Raw genomic sequence first — 18,141 nt, forward strand, 5'->3', positions numbered from 1 at the left:
TGCGAGCATCCGAAATCTGTGGTGCTGAAAACGAGAGAGAGAGAGTCAGCGATCGGGTTGTTAATGCCGCGTATGTGCTTGAGCGTGAAAGTCATGTTAGCAGAAGCGGCCGCTGCCAGCATGCGACGCATGATGTCCAATACGCCGCTGTTGGCCGAACGCAGGTTTTCCCATACCAGCGTGGCGCCTTCATTATCACAGTGGAAGATGACTCTCTTTCCGCGCAACCTCGAGCCCCAAACAATTAGACTGAGAAGTATGGGGATCAATTCTAAATACTCGATGCATGGCTTTTGCAGAAGAATCCACTGTGGCCAACGAAGCTGAAACCATGACCCTTGGTAGAACGCCCCGAGTCCTTGAGTACCATAGGGCAGAGGCATCTGTGTACAGGCTGAGTACGTCTGCTCGCGTCCAGTCCGGGTGAATGAAAGAGGCCGTACCGTTCCAGGCTGGGAGAAACTCCCTCCACCATGCGAGGTCTTTCCGGAATTCGGCGCTGACGGCAATCAATCTTTTGTTACGGTTGTCCGCAAGGAGAGCGATCATCCGCCGAGTGAACAGCCGGCTTGCTGGGATGCACTTGGTTGCAAAAGTGAGTTTCCCGATCAATCTTTGGAGCTGTTGTTTCGTGCAGTGATCACGGCTGCTCCATTCTGTTAGTGCATCTTCAGTGCTTCGTCTTTTGTCGTCGGGCAGGCTGAGTGTCTGACGGACCGAGTACAGCCGAATGCCCAGGAACGTCAGCTGAGTCGCGGGCCCCTCGGTCTTGTCATGCGCCAAGGGGACCCCAAGCTCACTGCACGTCTGGGTCATGGCGTCCATTAATATGCTACACTGGTTGCTTCCTGGTTTGCCCAGGAACAGATAGTCGTCGACGTAGTGTAGCATACTGTTGAGACCGGTCACATCTGACACGAACCAGTGAATTGCGCTGGCAAACAGCTCAAACACATACGAAGACGCCCTGCATCCAAAGGGTAGCACGACATCGAAGAAAAACTCGCCGTTCCACGGGTATCCGAGGAGGTTCCACTCCGCCGGGCGTACAGGGGTCAGTCGGAAGGCGGCTTTTACATCCATCTTCGCCATCAGCGCACCTCTCCCGAGTTCTGTCAAGATGGAAACAGCGTGGTCTACGGTACAGTACTCGAGCGAAGCTGCGTGATGTCGATATAATCGTTCACGCTGTCGCCGTGCTGCTGCGACAAATCCAGAATATTCCGGATACTGCCGTCTTTCTTTATTCGAGCGCCCAGGGCGTTGCAGACAAAGTACGGCAGCGGTGGGGAGGGAAATGGCCCGATTGTGTGACCGGCATCCAATTCTTTGCGGATGCTGGCGGTAACCGCGTGGTGCTTTTTGCGAGCAGTGGCGGCATTCGGCGTTGCCCGTGATTTCTGGGGTCCGTGATAGTAGACGGTGCAGCCGTCCGTAAGTGAAGTTGCAATGAATAGGCATAACGAAGGGTCCGGATGGCGGGCGAGCAGTTTGGTGAAGGCGTCGGCTCGAAGCGGCGTCGTGGCTCTTGCCGGCACTGTCGCCCACCTACTTGTCGAGTTTTGGACAGGTAGCCGTCCGGTGCTGGCGGTCCCCGCAGCTGGCGCATGCGTGGATCCTACAGGCGCGACACGGTGTTTGGCAGCTACCATACTTGTAGTTCCGGCAGATTTCCCCGTCTGCGGCGGTTGCCTGCCGAAAGGGCTGCCCGTATCCGGGGCTGGCCCTTTCTGGGCGCGGAGCAGTTGTTAATGTAGTGGCCAACTTCTCCGCAGTTCCGGCATCGCTCGTCTCCCGTCTTTCAGGGCGCGGTTTTTCCTCCTTCTCCGGTTTCGCAGCGAACTCGCCGCCGTTACCCGCTGCATTTTGAATGCAGTCGATATAGGTGTCCTCGTGCTGGTGTGTCCATTGGTCGAAATCATAAGGGTGACCCATCATGTGCGCGCGAAACTGACGATCATACCCGAGCCAGTTGGCGGTCGGAACTTCACGGTCGACGTATGATGCAATCAGATCCATGCACTTAAAGTACCGGGGACCCAGTTCTGGCGCTACGTGGGAGCGGTACTGGCAAAAACCGTGAAGGCGCGCATCCACGATGAGTAGGAATCAATCTTTACTTTTTCCGTCTTCAGGCTTGATCGTAACCTTTCCGTTGACGAAAACCATCTTTGCGTCCAGTTTCTTTGGCTTCTCGACGCAGTTCTTAGGGAGCAGCAGATCAAGTTCGAAGTATTCGGTGAGGTCCAGGAGCTTCTTCTGCAGTTTCTTGGAAACAGATCGAAAATAAGGACGAAACGGGCCTGGGCGGCTAGCGGATGGCATGGGTCCCAGGCGACTGAACACGTCGGCGCGGCCACCGAAGCGGCTGTCGGCGAGGCGTAGCGGGGACCCAACCGATGACTCGCTGCTAAGAGAAGACTGGGAGCTGCTTCGCTTACCTCTTTTGGGTTCGCGCTTCCGTTTACGGGTGACCTCCACGCCGTGGTCCCCGGATTGATGTACGATTCGGCCGAGATCATCGCCGATCTGGATTTGCAGCTGCGGCGGTGGCACGGGTGGTCCCGGCTGCGGGGGCGCCGATAAGCCTGGCGCCGGGGGCGCCGGTATGCTTGGTGCCGGGTCTGTAGGTGTTGGTAAGACCTGCCGCTCCATGATCGTGATCAGTTTGTCGATTTTGTTTGTTCTTGCTGCTTCTGCTGCTGTTGCACCACTGTCTGTAGCGTCGGCTCGGGAACCTCCGCAGCACTGGGTGCGGAGGTAGCCGTGGCGGGTTGTTTTTAGTCGAAGCTGTCCGCTTTGCTCTTGTCTGTGGTATCCTTGCTGCTGCAGCCGCCTGTTGCGCATTTTCTCTTCTCTTAGTCATGTTAGAGGACTTCGGAAACAGGGAAAATACGAATAGAGAGGGAAAAAGGCAGAGTCCTTCAGTACGGATAGATCGTGCAGGGCAGGGATGGAGCTGCTCGCTATGGTCTCGGGGATTAAGAAAGGCTGGCAGTCAGGGGGATGTTTACAGCTTGAGAAATTTAACTATCCAAATCTGCGATTAAACATCAGCGATTAACGCGAGAGAGCTCGAATGACAAATCTGAAATGAATCAGGCAGTTGAGAATTAAAAACTGTTAGACGTTACGGAAGTAGATAGCGCCCATGTGCAAACAGGCAGAGCGGAAAACAGAAATAGGTCAGGCAGACGGCAGCTCCGTCTGGGAGAGCTGGGTGGCCAAACAGCGGCCACCTGGAATTTAACATCAATTACCACGCTAATTGTCCTTTATAAAAATTCGGCTCATAAACGTGAAAGAAATATATACGGAAATTTTTATAACTTTATTTTTCCTACTTTGGCTCGACTTAATAAAGTGCTACTGTATGGCTACGCTGACGGATGAAAATGTATTTGAGTGCCTGTGTGGCAATTCCTGTTTTACTACTGGGAATTACGGGTTTCAAACGGAGACCGCCTGTTTCGAATGTTCGATTCTACGCGTATAAGGTAAGAATTTAATAATTAGCATTGATTTTAGTAATATGAACAAAGATCAGAGAAAATCGTTTTAGCTAAATGTATTTTTGTGTTTTAGGAAGCCCATGCGTACTACAGTATAACTTATAAGGCGTCTAGAAATTTACGAGCAATAAAGCGAAGCAACTAACTATGCTCTGTAAGCGAACGTAAACTAGAGTATGGCTTGAAGTTTATGGAGATTATGCTAGCATCAGATAATCAGACAAGCAAGGAATGTTTTATTTCAAATAAAAAGTCGGTAATACAGCGCATTTGGTAAGAGAGAGGAGAGAGCGGATGAAGTGAACTAAGTACGTACCCAAAGAGGAAAGAGCTACAGGAAACGAATTAAAAATCAGAACATACGAAAAATCACATCCTTAGTGCTTACGCAGCTTTTTAAACCTTCTAATGATTACTATTAATAAGGGGGTACGCTAATCACAACCTAACCGACACAGGACAATGTCTCAAATGATCCACTGGCACGTCGAGTTGGGTTGTATTTGTGCAGGACCTCACGTTATGGGCTTTAAAGTCAACGCATCTTAAAAGTACGCTTTTTCAGTTGCACGAGCAAGTGCAAAGTAATACGCGACAGTTTCTTCCACTGCAAATCTTGCAGACCATCCACACACCACCGCTTCCCGCGGTAATGCGAGGACGGACGGGGATCGCCCGACTGCACCAGACACAGGATCTGCAAGAACATACGGCTCAGTGGTTTTCCAGTGTAGAATGGAATGAAAGATGAGACACTACTAGAACAGCATAGCGGCCGTTGGTGTACCTTGCGGAAGGCTACTTCCATTTCAGCGTCTTTAACAGCAGCGAGTTTTGACCACTGCGGGTCACTGGGCATCCCGAGCGCTGCCTCCAACGCTTCCCACAACGCGCACTCGAAGCCATCCCTCAGCTGCAATCGCGCGGTGCCGACGTTGATCTGCCACTCCGTGACGAGATAGGTGTCTTTCTCCACACAGTGCAGCTTGCAGGCCAGTGTAACTCGACAGTTCGTCATCTGGATGGCATCGCACGGCAGACTGCGGCACGTGGCAATGAAATCCGGCAGCCAGTTGTGTCGATTACGATCAGCCGGATGCATACCACATCCAACTACGTCCGCGGTAACGATAGTACGGTTAATGTCAATCAGCCAGTTCAGCGGGACGCCGTACAGATGGATTATCCGCAGCCGGACGCCGGGATGCTGTTCAGCCACATACTGGATCATGTCGCATACTTTCATCGCGTCGGAGTCGCTCCGCGAATAAGATCCTCTGCGAACATTTATGACAGCGCATTGCGTGCCGGGACTAAGGCAATTGTACACCGTCGCCAAGCAGAGAAAATCGGCAAGTTGACAACTGGGGTTCCTGTTGCAGATGACGACAGTAGAACGCAGCGGTGGTGTATCCAGGATTCGGTTCCAGATGGCGCAAACAGTGCGCAGCTTCGTCTGTTCCAAAGTGTCCAAGCAGGAAAAGACCTCCTGCCACAATTCGCACGGCAGCGCCATCCATGCTTTGCGCTTATCGGTGGTCACAGCCTCGTTATCTTGAAGAGACTTGATCGTCGTCAGGAATCCCTTGTGGGACCTTTCAAGTTTTCCCTAAAATGAAAACCGTTAAATACAGACTACGGTGACAAAGTCCATAAACGCTTGCCATGGAACAATCAAGTTCTTTTTTCTTACCAACAAATTACCGCCAACTGCCAACGCCCGTTTTTCTTTCTGGCCGTGGTTGCAGATGTACTCGTACTGCAACTTGCCGTCCGCGATGCCCACCACATAAACTGGGGAGAGGGTTGACAGGCGGAGTCCGTTCAACCGCTCGATGAGAGCCGTGGCTTCTTTCATTGGCAGGGAGCAAAATTCCTGACCCAGGTCCACAGTGAGCCGGATAAAAGCTCCGGGGGGAACCTCTTCGCACGGTAGGACGTCATAATTATTGCTGTTACGCACTAGGCGAATGCGTTGCATGGGGACGATGTCGGAGCACGGAACTCCGCCGTCCAGACTCTGCCAGTTAACAACGGCAGCTTCGCACAGGGTCTTCTTGCGTCCTACACAGCGCATTTCACCCGGCTGCCAGATCCACGGACCCACTGGCGTCTCCGGCACCAGTACTTCCACCTGGACGGGGGACCGTTGTGGATCATACAGTTTGTCCAGAGGCGCTAAATGCACTGGACGTGGAAAGAAGATTCTGCCGAAAGGCACAAATTCACGCCGGCGATTCGGGCAGAGCAGATCCACGAAGAGGCCACCTTCCGCCACGTCCACGACGTGTCCGAAACGCATCCGCTGATCAGTGCCCACAATGTATACGGCGGTATCCTGCTTCATTCCACTAGGCATGGCTGGCAAAGTTTTAGAAATTTTATCCAGAAACGCAGACTTGCAGCTCAGAACTGCCCCAACGAATTTCAATGCAGCAAACACAATCCGTTCAAAGGGGAGCTACAAACCAGAAGTCAGCAGTATAGAAATTACTATTAACCGAAATGGGCATTCATTACGCAAAAAGACTCCGACTCTGTAAATGCATCATCAAATCTTTTCCTTCGTCACGAACCAGTCAGTGATCGTCGCATACAAAACGTCATTAAATCGCGTGAGCCGTGCGTTTGCTCTCTCGTCATTTCAGCAGCGCAACGAGCTCTGAACAAAAACCCGGATTAGTGATTAAATCCATCCGAAGCAGCTCTAATGCTAGATCCAACTGTGATCCAGATACGGCGACCTAAACGGAATAGATCCCGTGGAGTGAGCTATGCGATAAGTATAGCGAACTACGCGGAATCGCGAAACGTCGCACCGCTAATAGCTGACTTTTAATAATATTGAAAATCTGCACAACAGAAATCAACTGATAATGATCGGCGCAGCTCGATCGTCAATCGTAGAGCCAATTCTACACAGTGCAGCACGTGCTATGCCGCGCCCACTAACATAACTCAAGCCAATCAGAAGCGAGACACAACACAGACACGTAATCCAGGTGGCGCAGCGTTGCGGACGTGAACGCTAGTGAACCCCCGCTCACACAGCATTCTGTTCATGTTTCTAGCTTTACAGATAGATGCAAAGTTTCAAATTGGCTCTGTCGTTTTACAGTTCTGAATAAAAAAGAGTTAAGGTCAACAATCACAAAAAAACGACCAAACGTACTACCCTCTGAAGGCCGCTTTTTCTTCGTATCATCGGAATTTATTTATGGTTGAAATTCCTTTAATCTTCCGAATGAGTTACAGTACTTACCTTAGCTCCTTTCACGTCTGGACCATCTGACTGACTCAACACTTTTCAGCCAAAATCCTGATGCTTGAAATCATACTTTAGCGAGCAGTAACGGGAGACAGTGATGTCCAAATGCGGACAGGACCATGCACCAGTCAGGTTCGCTACGGGTGTATGGAGTTTAGGCTGTGTGGCTTGTTCGACTGCTGCTATGGAATTAGAAACCGATGGTTCTCACGCAAGCTGAAGTTGCAAGATAATGGTGAGTCGTGGTTGAAACAAAACTCAGCGAACAAACACAATGTTACGATGAATTTTGATCGTATGTCGCGTTGTGGTTCAGTACACTGCCGAAGTCTTCAGACAAGAAAACAATACTTCTATGTATGACCAAGCAGAGTGATCAACAATGCGCGGTAATTAAAGCGAATTCAAAGCAACAGTTAGTCCGTGAGTCCTGCAACCATGTGAGCTGGTCTAATCCGTCACCGTAACGAAAGCACTTTGCACCAGCCACTCTTCCAGCACATCGTCCACCCTGAACCAGCAGCGATATCGTCCGCCGTCCTCCCGCTTCACCGATGGAATAATCAGCGCAACCGAGCACGCATCGTCCATGGTGTTCAGCCACCATGTTACGCCCTTCCGATGGCGCACCAGGTGACGCAGGCGACTGACGCCGTGGGCCAGTAGGAGGTCGTGCTCACTGGTCCACATTATCCGCGTTTCCAGACCGCGAATCATCCTATCAAATTTCACGTGGCAGCGCAGTTCAGCGCGCTCGCCAACCTTGGCGATGGCATTCTGCATGGGCGGAGTAAAGAACTGTTCAGCGGTGAACATCACACTGATCAAATAACGCTGACTGATGAAGACATCAGGGCCGCGGTACCACACGCACTCGAATTCACCGGTACTGGCGTGACTGAAATTCTTTAACGTGATACTGCCGAATGTGGAGTTGGGCTCGTCAACATGGAAGTCAATGGAAGCTGAAGTGGTGTTGGTGCACCCGCAAGAGGTGCCGCTGTGTAGAATTTCGGACCGGTTTTTAAAACGGGTGTACTCTCTTCCGTTCCATCGCACCGCCAGATAGCTGCTGTCGTTAAGAGTGCGCGGATGTGTAGTACGGTTATCATGGCAATCGAACATCACCGGCGCCCTCTCTGCTGCCTTAATTAATACGGCTCTGCACAGTGGGTTACGCGGAGATGGGGAAGGATGGAACGGGTTGCCTAGATATACCGTCCTGTTCGGATTTTCCGATAGCGCAGCGTCTAGTCGCTCCAAAACTTAAAAAAACAAATACCGTTGTATTTCTGGGTTATATAATTCTTGAATGTCTGCACCAAGGCGGTGCCACCAAGCGTGCTGCACCTGTAACCGGTAAAACTGTCCGAGCGGGATAACCGTCAGCCGAATGCTTTTGCCGTTTTTCGTATGCCCCGGACGATCTTCAACGGACAGCATCAGTTTCGCCGTGATAGTGCAAACCCGTTGAACTGTTTATAGAGTCGATCTCCTTGGTATAATCGCGGCTTTTTTGTGAGACCGGCTCGTATTTTTGGCTAAGACATTTACCTATTCTGTTGCTGTTGCTCCCAAAAATTTCTATGCTACTTACATACTTTCTTCCCGGCTCAGCCATGTCGCAACAGGGCAACCAAAAATGCACAGACATAAGAGGTGCGCGACCAGGATGTAGGTGCCAATCGCCATGCTGATTACTTTTGTGTTGGAAAGAAAGCGAATTTTGTTTCATCTCTTAAATTTGGTTGAGAATACTGCATAAAATTAAAAAGGTGCCCTAGTAACAAGTAAGTATGCATTACAAAGTATTACGTACTTACTTGTTACTGTCGTATTAAAAGTCATTTGCGTACTTATTTAATTACAAAAAAAACGTGTTCGTGGCTTTCGATTTACCTTGATCGACTGGAATTCATCAGTTTTACCAGCACTATGAACAACCCACCACAAGATCACTGATAACTTGCAATGCCTCCTGCAATTATAGGAAGCTGTAATAAGTAGACGGCCACACTGCGCACTTTTAGCCGGTGCTGAAGTTGGGGCAAATAAATAAAATCCTTTGATCGCTGTTGGATCTTGGAAAAATGCGTAAATAAAGAGAAATGAAAGGATGGATTGTGCGCAACGCAGCCAGACACTCGCTGCATAAACACAGAACGCATCATAAAAGCGTTCATCTCGCAAATGAACCGCCTGCACCGGCACTAGTGTTAATTGATTTACGGTGGCGATTGTCAGCTTTGCGTCTTTGCACTCCATGAAAGTCTTCGACGTTTTTTTTCGTGCGCGAACCACGTCCATCTACACCGTCAAAGGGAACTTTAATATTGCGCATTATTTACACTTTTACGCGTGGTCTGACCTAACACCTACTTAATAATCTGGGCGTGCGACCCGGAAGTATGTACTTCCGAATCCGTTAACGTCGTAAAATATACCCAACATTCTTTCCCAGCTACTGCAGCGCAAAATGTTCCTTTGAAACCCTGAACAGGCAATTAATATTGTGGTGTAAACCCTTTCTTGCCTTCGTGGCTGTGCTATACCATGCAGGATACTGAGAACAAGGTAGCCGAGCATGCATTTACTTGTGATGACTGTGAGAAGACGATCCAACCTGCATACGACAAAATCCTGCTGGATTTGGGCGCCGATTGCAGTTACCGATATGATAAGGACGACATTATAGGCGGAGGACCTTTCAGCACGGTATATAAAGCGATTATAACCGAGCGGGGAAATTTCGCCGGCGATGATGTTGTGGCTGTTAAGAAGGTCACCATTCCAGTCGTTAAGAACACCATAAAACAACTGAACGGCAGTTACATCCGCGATCAGCGGCGTGATGTCATCCAGCGCGGGAACAAACTGCTCAGCTTGCGGCATGAAAATGTCGTGGCGTTTCATAAGATCTCCATTCATCGGTTGGAGGGAAAACACGGCTTGATGCATCAGCATGGATTATACATGGAATTTCTTATGGACTATTGCGATGGTGAGCACTGCATTTGCTTAACAAAGCCTGTGATAGATTAAATGAGAAGTATGACTCGGCCCAGGCAACATAACACTCGGCACACATTCACTAAACTTTCGATTTCGCGCATTTCGAAATGTTTTTGTTAGTATCACTTCATATCAGATTTAGGTGTAAGAATTAAAACGCATAAAAAGCTTAAGCGCACTGGCGAGTACCGAAAATCCAAAAACCCGAAAATCAGGCTGTCATCCGAATCTTTTAAAGTTCTGTTGTAAAAGGAATAAACATGACGACATTAAAATCGTCCTGGACCAGATTTATATTATTTTGTTTGAAATTTCATAAAGCGCTATTGTTTGATAGGCAGCAATCTGCACAGTATGATTGACGGATTCGAATGGAACGAGAAGCGACTGCACGTAAAAATGCTTCTTGACATTTGTCAGCAGTTGACTTCCGGTGTAGCATATCTCCACCGGCAAACGATCATCCACGGTAAACTGAACCCCAGCAACGTGCTGGTCAGCCGGCCGATGGGCAACCGTAACCACCTCCGCATCTGCGATCTCGACGTAGAACTGGACATGGAACTGTTGTCGTTCTCCGGTTCCAGCAACATTAGCCCAACGCGCACTCCCAGCCTGTACATGTCACCAGAGATGATCAAGAAGCTGATGGTCGATCCACGCTTGCCAGTTGACCGCACGACCGATATCTGGAGTTTGGGTTGTATCATGTATTTTCTGGCACGCTGCGCGTTTGACGTCAACCAGTTTTATGAGCACGTGGAGCTACAGAACCACGATACGAAGCACCGCATGAAAATCGACCGGCGATTTCCGTTAAAGCTGTTGCGAGCGATTTCCAACGGATACGCGCTGTATACATCGGACAGCTTTCCCAAAGACTTTGCGTATATTATCAATCAGTGTCTGCAGAATAACCGTGAACAGAGAATTACCGATGAGAAGTTGTTGAACAAAATCGTGGAGATTGAAGAGTATACGTATGGAAGCACGTGGATGTACGATGTTAAGACTGTTGATTCCGAAGACGACAACCTCACAGATAGTAATCCGCACCGACCAATGCTGGAGGTCATCGGTTGCACATGCCAGTACGAATATAATTTTCCTGAAGATTTTATTGGACAAGGCGGGTTTGGAACGGTATACAAGGCCAGAATCGCCGACAGTGGTAATTATGTCGGCAACAGTCTCATTGCTGTCAAAGAAATTTTTCTGGACAGTGTTCGCGTTAAGCGACTTAAACGAGAAAATGCCTGGGAAACTCTTAAGGACCATTGGAATCTGCTGCTCGGTGTGAAAAACGAAAATTTAGTGGCATACCACCGAATTACGGTTAGAAAGCTAATCAGAGGGGCGGAGGTAGCCTTTATGATGGATTGTTGCAAAGGTACTGTATTATAGCGAAACTGAAAGAATTTTTTAATGCAATAACGCGAAACGGCTACATTAAATTTAAAATGTAATGCCGAAAAGGCGCCGCCCGGGTTTGCGTGAATGCTTAAAAAACAGCGTCTCTTTACTTCGTGACGATAAAGCCCTGTAATCAGTATTACGAATAGAATACTACATTGAAAAACCGGATTTCTGAAATCGTTATATTGAAATTTTGGTAATTTTAGTTGTTGATTAGACTGTGATTTTTTTAGGTGGTGACCTTTCATCATTTATTGACCGATGCAAGCAGAATAAAAACCGTCCAACCGTACATCTCATGATAAGCAACGCTATGCAGGTAGCAAATGGTCTAGCATTTCTTCATCGAAATTTCTTCATTCACGGCGACATAAAACCCAGCAATATTTTCTTGAACCCTTCGCAACACAACGGTACGTTGCTTATCGGAGATCTGGATGGAGCGGTTCACGTAAGTAATCACCCAGATCCCATGGAATTGAAGATAGGGGGAACGGTTTCGTACATGTCGCCGGAGATGGTGATGTCTAAATGCGAGCAGGACCACGCACCGGTTGGGTTTCCTACTGACGTTTGGAGCCTAGGCTGTGTAATTCATGACCTGATTGACTGCTGCTACGGGATTCGGAGCAGATGGTTCTTCCGCAAACTGCAGTTACGAGATGGTGTAATTAAGACCGACAAAATTCAGCGGAAAAGTTTCTCCTCCGATGCTTTTTTGTTTAAATTAACCCAGGGATACGTTCCATTAGTGCAGCGATCAATTTGCAAATCTCTCGCGTCGACCATACGCCGCTGCTTAACGATCGACTGTTCGGAACGGATTACCAGCGCTGCTCTTGTGGATGAGCTTCGTGACCTTTACCGTAAAACGTGCAACAATTAAATGTTATGTAGAACCAGTACAGGTATTTTTTTCGCTATATGCACTGTCATTTAAGTAGATAGTGTCGCTTCCTAAAGGCCCTTTTAGAAAAGCAAACATATTGTTATCAACAAATAATTATTTTGGCGTTACTCAAAATTTGCGTGCATCCGGTTCGTGTTGGTCGTGTCGAGGCAGATTTATGCCGGGAGTTTCCCCATTCCTAATGCTCACACCGTATATACTCGCACTAGTACGAGGAATTAACCTTTACGAGTACAAACTACAAACAAACTATGCACCAGAACAAAACGGCATTTACAAAAGAAACACTTCCTCTATGCTATCCTGATCGGGGATCGTACCCATTACACAAATCGCGTTTCCCCCTTGTATTTGCATAGATATTCGCTGTTTAAAAAACTCTTTCGCCCGCTTTTGGCCAGTTGAAGTCGTACTGTATTAAGTTAAGTAAGTTATTGTACTATAACACTTTAGAATGATGATGATATTTTTGTCTGAAGGCATACAATCACTTGGAGTACATGTCTTAGATCATGTCGACATACCGTAATGCACGTTTGAACACGGGCATTTCCTTTGTGCGAGACCGACGTCGGGTAACGGAGATTATTTTTCTGTCCTTATTTTGACCGGAAACACGATACATGCGACGTTATTATTCCAATGTTTTCCAGCCCGCTAGAAATTCCCTCGTCACTGGTGTAGGCGGGTTGCGTGCGCACAAGAAATTCAATAAGATTATTTTCGACCTGGGTGTCTGAATTGTGTTACGGTAAGCCAGCAAATCTTGTCGCGGTAGTCACACACAGTGGGCGTCTTAAATCTGCTAATTTATTGTTAATGTGCAAGCATTCTCATTGATACGTTCCTCTAAGCAAATAAATGGTTAAGGTCAGTTTCTTTTAACTGAAGCATCAGCGATTATTAAACCGCTGTTTACATAAGTATATTTAAATCATGAGAATTTATCGGCGTTAGGAAATTATTATTTGGCCATGGTCTATATTTTCACCGATCAAGAAACTACAAAGTATTTCATCGCACCCGCTGCCGACCGTCGTGATGGAGCTCATCGGACAAATGTCGCTCATCCGGAACACCACTAATAACCACACTGCACCGAATTCAACGGAACCGGTGTCAGCCGAACCCTCACTATTTCTCTTCGGCGCACAGATCTCCATCGCTGCTTCGTCATTCTGCTTGAACTCCGCGCTCCTCATCTTCCATATGATTAAACCCGCCTTCATCACAGATTTTACTATTTATCTGTTATTCCTGTACATGGCAAATGTGGTGTATTTAGTCGGTGCACAGCCGCTGCTGTTCTGGAGCGAAATCTCTGGTTATGATATTGGTCAACTGGGTTTCAAAGTTTGTATATTTTTCAATTATATCCAGCGCGTAGCCAGTATCATTCCACTAATGTGCCACTTTCTGGTGGCCGTCAACCGCTTCTGGGCCCTGCAGTATCCCTTATGTTACCGCGATCGGCATAATAAAAAAGTGGCTACGGCAATTTGTCTTGGAATGGCAGCGTACGTGCACATTATCTGTTTACCGCCGTTTTTTACGTACGCAGCCTATCGTTACACGAATGGCCGCTGCCGGGATTCGCTAATTCCGCAGGTGGTGCAGTGGGCCCGCGTCGACACCTTCCTCAACCGCTTTGCTCCGCTCTTTTTAATCATTTTTATTTACGTTCATTTAATTATCAAGCGATACTGGCGTCAAACGAAGATCGCTAGCGTCCCGGATAGTGGCCAACGGCCGCTGCGACGGGGCACCCGCAGTGGGGGCGCTGCTGACCCCTCACGCCGGCTGACCGTCGTCGAGACGTCGCTCGTGCACCGGAACGTCGTGCGACCGTTTCTCGTGCTGACGTTAACGACTGTCGGGGTGATTGTATGCTGGCTGCCGTTGGATGTTATTTATTTCTGCCAGTGGTTCCTCGGGATGCCGATTCCCCTGGCGGTATCCCGGACCTTTCATACGCTTTACACGCTACAGATCCTCTTTGATCCGTTGATGTGGATAATTAGCTTACGTTTACGGAAGCGACACTGGACGCTTGCATGCTCGATAGAGATGCAGTGAGATTACATTTTCTGTTTGTTGAAAGAAACACAGCATTGTTCATGATACCATTATTGTGATTACTTTCACTTCAAAGTACGCAGCAGCTTTCCTTTCAAGAGTGCATTTACCGTATTACGTACATAATTATTATTTCACTAGATTCTTATAATTACATTGTTTACGAATTGTAAATTTTCACCAGTGAAGACGATCATATGAGTAATAATAATAATATGCGAAAGTGCTATGCGCCATGAAAAAATCTGCTGGCGCATAGAAGTGACCCTAATAATAATAGGTTTTGCCATTCTTTGCAAGCACAAACAAATCTCAAGATGCAAATACTTGCGGCGTTTTGACCTTAAACATTTTCTAAGCACCCTGACGTACTCTGTGACATTTTGGTGAAGGTCGTTGCTGCCTCGATTGCCCGAAGGTCTTCACGGAAAACACCGATATGGCTATGACCGGGTAGTCGCATAACCACAATACCGTCCAGCGAATAATGTAAACATGACCATTATTACCGTAATAACGTTACTTATTACTTTAAAGTACAAGTAAGTATCTTAAGTACTTATACTTCTTTGTATTTCTTTGATTATTGTGCTTTTAAAAGCTCAAGTCATTCCAACCGCTTATATGGCATTGCGTGCTCTATTACTCTTATGTGTTGGTTTGCCGCTAATTTACAGCTGTACAAGTAATTGGCACATTTTGCTTTTACACTATGGCTTATCTTATCGTTCATAGGTCATACTGTTGTCCAGCACTTCAGAACCAGTGTGCTGTTGTTGTTATTCAACGATTGCTGAGAAATCAGCACGCCGGTTGCCGATATTCCTAATTAAAACTTTAATCTTGTACATAGCCTTTTCTAGACCTACAATTAATTAACTGCACAAATAGTTCCGCAGTTTTCTTTCAGTTTCGCACGAAAAATAGACCTTCACAATTTAGTTAAAGTTTATTTTTATTGCTTGCTGAGCAAGACGCCGGCATCAAGTCATCGCCATGAAGACCGTCATAATATTTGCTGGTTATTTATGCGCGAAATTAAGCGTTTATGACTGCGCACTGACGGACCGGCAACCTTCTCCCAACACATACTCCACCATACTGTTTGCCGATTCCAAGCCCATAATTCTTGGATTTCGGCTAAATGACGAGGAGTCGCTGACCGATAGCGCCGGCGCCTTGACGGTTCTGCCAGAACAAGACGTCGATCTCCGCGTGTTTGGAATAAATTTCCAACCGAGCATGCTCCTGTCCTTCTCGCAAACCTCAGAGGACTGCAACATAAATCTGCAGTTTCGGCCGAAAACGGGCAGTGTAAGCGGCAACACAGCGGTTTTTGCCGTCAAGTTCCCCCACAATGAGGACGATCAAGTCGGTATAACGCATCAGAAATAAATAAAGTAAAACAACAAAGTAATATTAACAAAGCTCGACGCTGGATTTTTTCTTACAAAAGCGTATTTTAGGCAGACTCGACAGTTATATTTCAAATATTTTTACTACTTTATTAGTGTTTGTTTACTTCTTCGTATTTCATTATGGAATAAAATTTCCGACGATTCTAAAAATCGCCTAAGTGACTGCAGAAAATCATACTTTAATTGCATTAACGATGCGGCGAAACTTGTTTTTCGGAAGTTACAGACTTACAGTAGTTCGGGGAAGTGATACAGTAAAAGCGTTTTTAATGCAAATAAAATCATGGAACTTCGAATTTTCGCTTGATGAAAATCTTTTTACGCATTGACAGATAAATATCGGCTTTGTACGAAAATTCCGGCCGATGGTAACTGGACAAGCCAGAACAGCGAACCCTGGCTGCAAGTGCACGTCCATCCCGATCCAAAGCCCCGAGAATACTTAATGCCGCTGTGGCTGCAGATATTCGTTATCGTCTCCCTTCTGACTCTTGCTGGTTTGTTCTCCGGTCTCAATTTGGGTTTGCTCTCCCTCGACCCCACCGAATTAAAAATCGATTTAAATTGCGGCACTCCGCGTATTCGCCGCTACGCACGCGCTATCATTCCGCTACGAAAACACGGCAACTTTCTACTTTGTACCTTACTGTTGGGCAACGTTCTGGTAAACAGTACCCTGACGATCTTAATCGACGATTTAACGTCCGGCCCGGTTGCGCTAGTGGTGTCGACGTTTGTTATTGTCATCTTCGGGGAGATTGTGCCGCAAGCCATCTGCACCCGCCATGGGATGGCGGTCGGAGCCAACACGGTGTTGTTGACCAGGTTCTTTATGTTGATTACCGGACCTTTGTCGTATCCCATCAGTAAAGTGTTGGACTGGATACTGGGAGCGGAAGCGGGACGTGTGTATAACCGGGAACATCTCGTGGAGCTGCTTCGTGTAACGTAAGCGATGAAAGCTGACTTGGCTTTGAAACGTTATGCTAGCTGTCTTTTTGTCTAGGCATGGATTGAGCGATTTGGAAAAAGATGAAATAAACATCATCTCCGGAGTTTTAAGGTTGAAGCAGGTTACGGCGGGCGAGATTATGACGCCGTTGGAAGACGTATTTATGATTAACTATGACGCTGTTTTGGATGCAGGCACAGTGTCAAATTTTGTACAACAAGGTAAATTAATTAACTGTAATTATTAAGGCTATAGCATGCATAACATACATTTACCAATAAACATATGGACAAATTGGGTGTACGGTACACCGTGTACCTTATTGTGGTTATTGATACAGAGGGCATTTTCAAGGTTTCACCAGAATACCGGTGTACGACGATACTCGCAGTAACATTGTCGCTGTATTAAATATCAAGGACCTGACAATGCTGGATTATCGCAACAAGACTCCAGTAAAGATCCTCTGCAAATTCTTCCAGCGCCACGTAATAACGGTTAATGATAATACCAGTTTGGATAAAATATTAGGTGAGTAGCGGCGTGGTGGTGACCAGGTGTACTTTCAGACAATTGTTTATGTTAACACTTTTGTTGCACAGAAATTTTTAAGAAAGGTCATTCTCACATGGCTTTCGTCGAGCAGATCACTGCAGGCGAAAATTACGAAGGTTTCACCGCGGAAATCGTGGGCATTGTGACATTGGAAGATGTACTGGAAGAGTTGCTACAGTCGCAGATCAAAGACGAAGTTCTTCCGGCGGAACAGCGGTATCCTTTCTGTCAACGCCAAGCAGCCGGTCTCTTCCGGCAATCATCCGTCATGCGGTCATTAAACAATATTCTCAGTAAATCACGTTCGGTTAGCAGTTTAGCGCGGTACGCGACTGTTTCGCGCGGTCCTAACGATATCAAAGTGTACAAATCCGAATCAGATATAACTGCGTGATGTCATTAACATACCGGATGTTGTACTACAATGCGCATACGATCAGACCGGAATTGTTTCTGAATAAATTGGTTGAAAATTTTTCTTGGAAATGGATTATTCGAACCTACGCACTCACGATGATCGAATGATACAGCAGCCACACCAGCAAATTCGGAGAGGAAATTCAGAAGTGTAGTGCGGTAGTTTGTGTAACTTCGAAAACATTCGATTTTAGATAATACATACCTCTACTCAGTTATGTATAGCATTGAATAATAAGGGCTTCAATTTGTGGCAAAAGTACAGAGATGTTATAATAATTATGCCATGTAATTCGTTATGCCGTACCTATAAAACCCGTATAACAATGCGTTTTCTTGGCCAGAAGCCGAAGTCAACTGCAAGTTTTGCTTCTGTATGCTAACCAGTTGCAGAGTACTTCGTAACCGACATTAGAGTGCGTATGATGTACTAGCTACAGACCGTTTGGTGTGTGTTGATGAAAAAAACAGACCGAGGCCGGTATTCTTTTACACACAGCTTATGGAGCAAAAGCGATGAAATCATATGGCCGGCAGCTATGGTTCTACCAGGAAACTGAGGAAAGTGAATAAAAATTTCTACCATCGTCTGGTACATCCAACCG

At 47.0% G+C, this 18,141-nt stretch overlaps 3 protein-coding genes across 7 annotated transcripts; 2 read left to right on the forward strand and 1 right to left on the reverse strand.

Annotated features, from left to right (window-relative positions):
* Positions 1 to 3,772: 3,772 nt before the first annotated feature.
* Positions 3,773 to 6,349, reverse strand: LOC129582152 (uncharacterized). 4 transcript variants are annotated; one of them, XM_055473583.1, is made up of 4 exons: positions 6,089 to 6,349; positions 5,206 to 5,973; positions 4,300 to 5,121; positions 3,773 to 4,209 (listed from the first exon to the last, which is right to left on the reverse strand). In XM_055473583.1, the coding sequence occupies exons 2-4, from the start codon at positions 5,869 to 5,871 to the stop codon at positions 4,048 to 4,050; spliced, it is 1,650 nt and encodes a 549-aa protein (XP_055329558.1). In that variant the 5' UTR covers positions 5,872 to 5,973; positions 6,089 to 6,349; the 3' UTR covers positions 3,773 to 4,047. The 4 variants fall into 4 exon arrangements, with proteins under 4 accessions (XP_055329558.1, XP_055329561.1, XP_055329560.1 ...); XM_055473586.1 differs by having other exon boundaries at positions 6,049 to 6,349; XM_055473585.1 differs by having other exon boundaries at positions 6,033 to 6,349.
* Positions 6,350 to 13,159: 6,810 nt separating this feature from the next.
* LOC129582169 (uncharacterized) lies at positions 13,160 to 14,194 on the forward strand. The gene has a single exon (XM_055473606.1). The coding sequence runs from the start codon at positions 13,160 to 13,162 to the stop codon at positions 14,192 to 14,194; it is 1,035 nt and encodes a 344-aa protein (XP_055329581.1).
* An 836-nt stretch (positions 14,195 to 15,030) lies between these two features.
* Positions 15,031 to 17,559, forward strand: LOC129582301 (metal transporter CNNM4-like). 2 transcript variants are annotated; one of them, XM_055473797.1, is made up of 5 exons: positions 15,031 to 15,569; positions 15,945 to 16,560; positions 16,619 to 16,785; positions 16,919 to 17,095; positions 17,167 to 17,559. In XM_055473797.1, the coding sequence occupies exons 1-5, from the start codon at positions 15,191 to 15,193 to the stop codon at positions 17,511 to 17,513; spliced, it is 1,686 nt and encodes a 561-aa protein (XP_055329772.1). In that variant the 5' UTR covers positions 15,031 to 15,190; the 3' UTR covers positions 17,514 to 17,559. The 2 variants fall into 2 exon arrangements, with proteins under 2 accessions (XP_055329772.1, XP_055329773.1); XM_055473798.1 differs by having other exon boundaries at positions 17,211 to 17,559.
* Positions 17,560 to 18,141: the final 582 nt, after the last annotated feature.

This window comes from Paramacrobiotus metropolitanus, unplaced genomic scaffold (assembly GCF_019649055.1).
Source record: "Paramacrobiotus metropolitanus isolate TYO unplaced genomic scaffold, Prichtersi_v1.0 Parri_scaffold0000007, whole genome shotgun sequence".
NCBI lineage: Eukaryota > Metazoa > Tardigrada > Eutardigrada > Parachela > Macrobiotidae > Paramacrobiotus > Paramacrobiotus metropolitanus.

Coding starts and splice junctions, on each gene's coding strand:
- LOC129582301 (XM_055473797.1), top strand. CDS start 15,191: ATGAAGACCGTCATAATATTTGCTGGTTATTTATGCGCGAAATTAAGC. Junction 15,570..15,944: donor CAATGAGGACGATCAAGTCG/GTATAACGCATC, acceptor ACGCATTGACAG/ATAAATATCGGCTTTGTACG. Junction 17,096..17,166: donor CAGTTTGGATAAAATATTAG/GTGAGTAGCGGC, acceptor TTTGTTGCACAG/AAATTTTTAAGAAAGGTCAT.
- LOC129582169 (XM_055473606.1), top strand. CDS start 13,160: ATGGAGCTCATCGGACAAATGTCGCTCATCCGGAACACCACTAATAAC.
- LOC129582152 (XM_055473583.1), bottom strand. CDS start 5,871: ATGCCTAGTGGAATGAAGCAGGATACCGCCGTATACATTGTGGGCACT. Junction 5,122..5,205: donor CAGTTGGCGGTAATTTGTTG/GTAAGAAAAAAG, acceptor TTTTCATTTTAG/GGAAAACTTGAAAGGTCCCA. Junction 4,210..4,299: donor TGGAAGTAGCCTTCCGCAAG/GTACACCAACGG, acceptor ATGTTCTTGCAG/ATCCTGTGTCTGGTGCAGTC.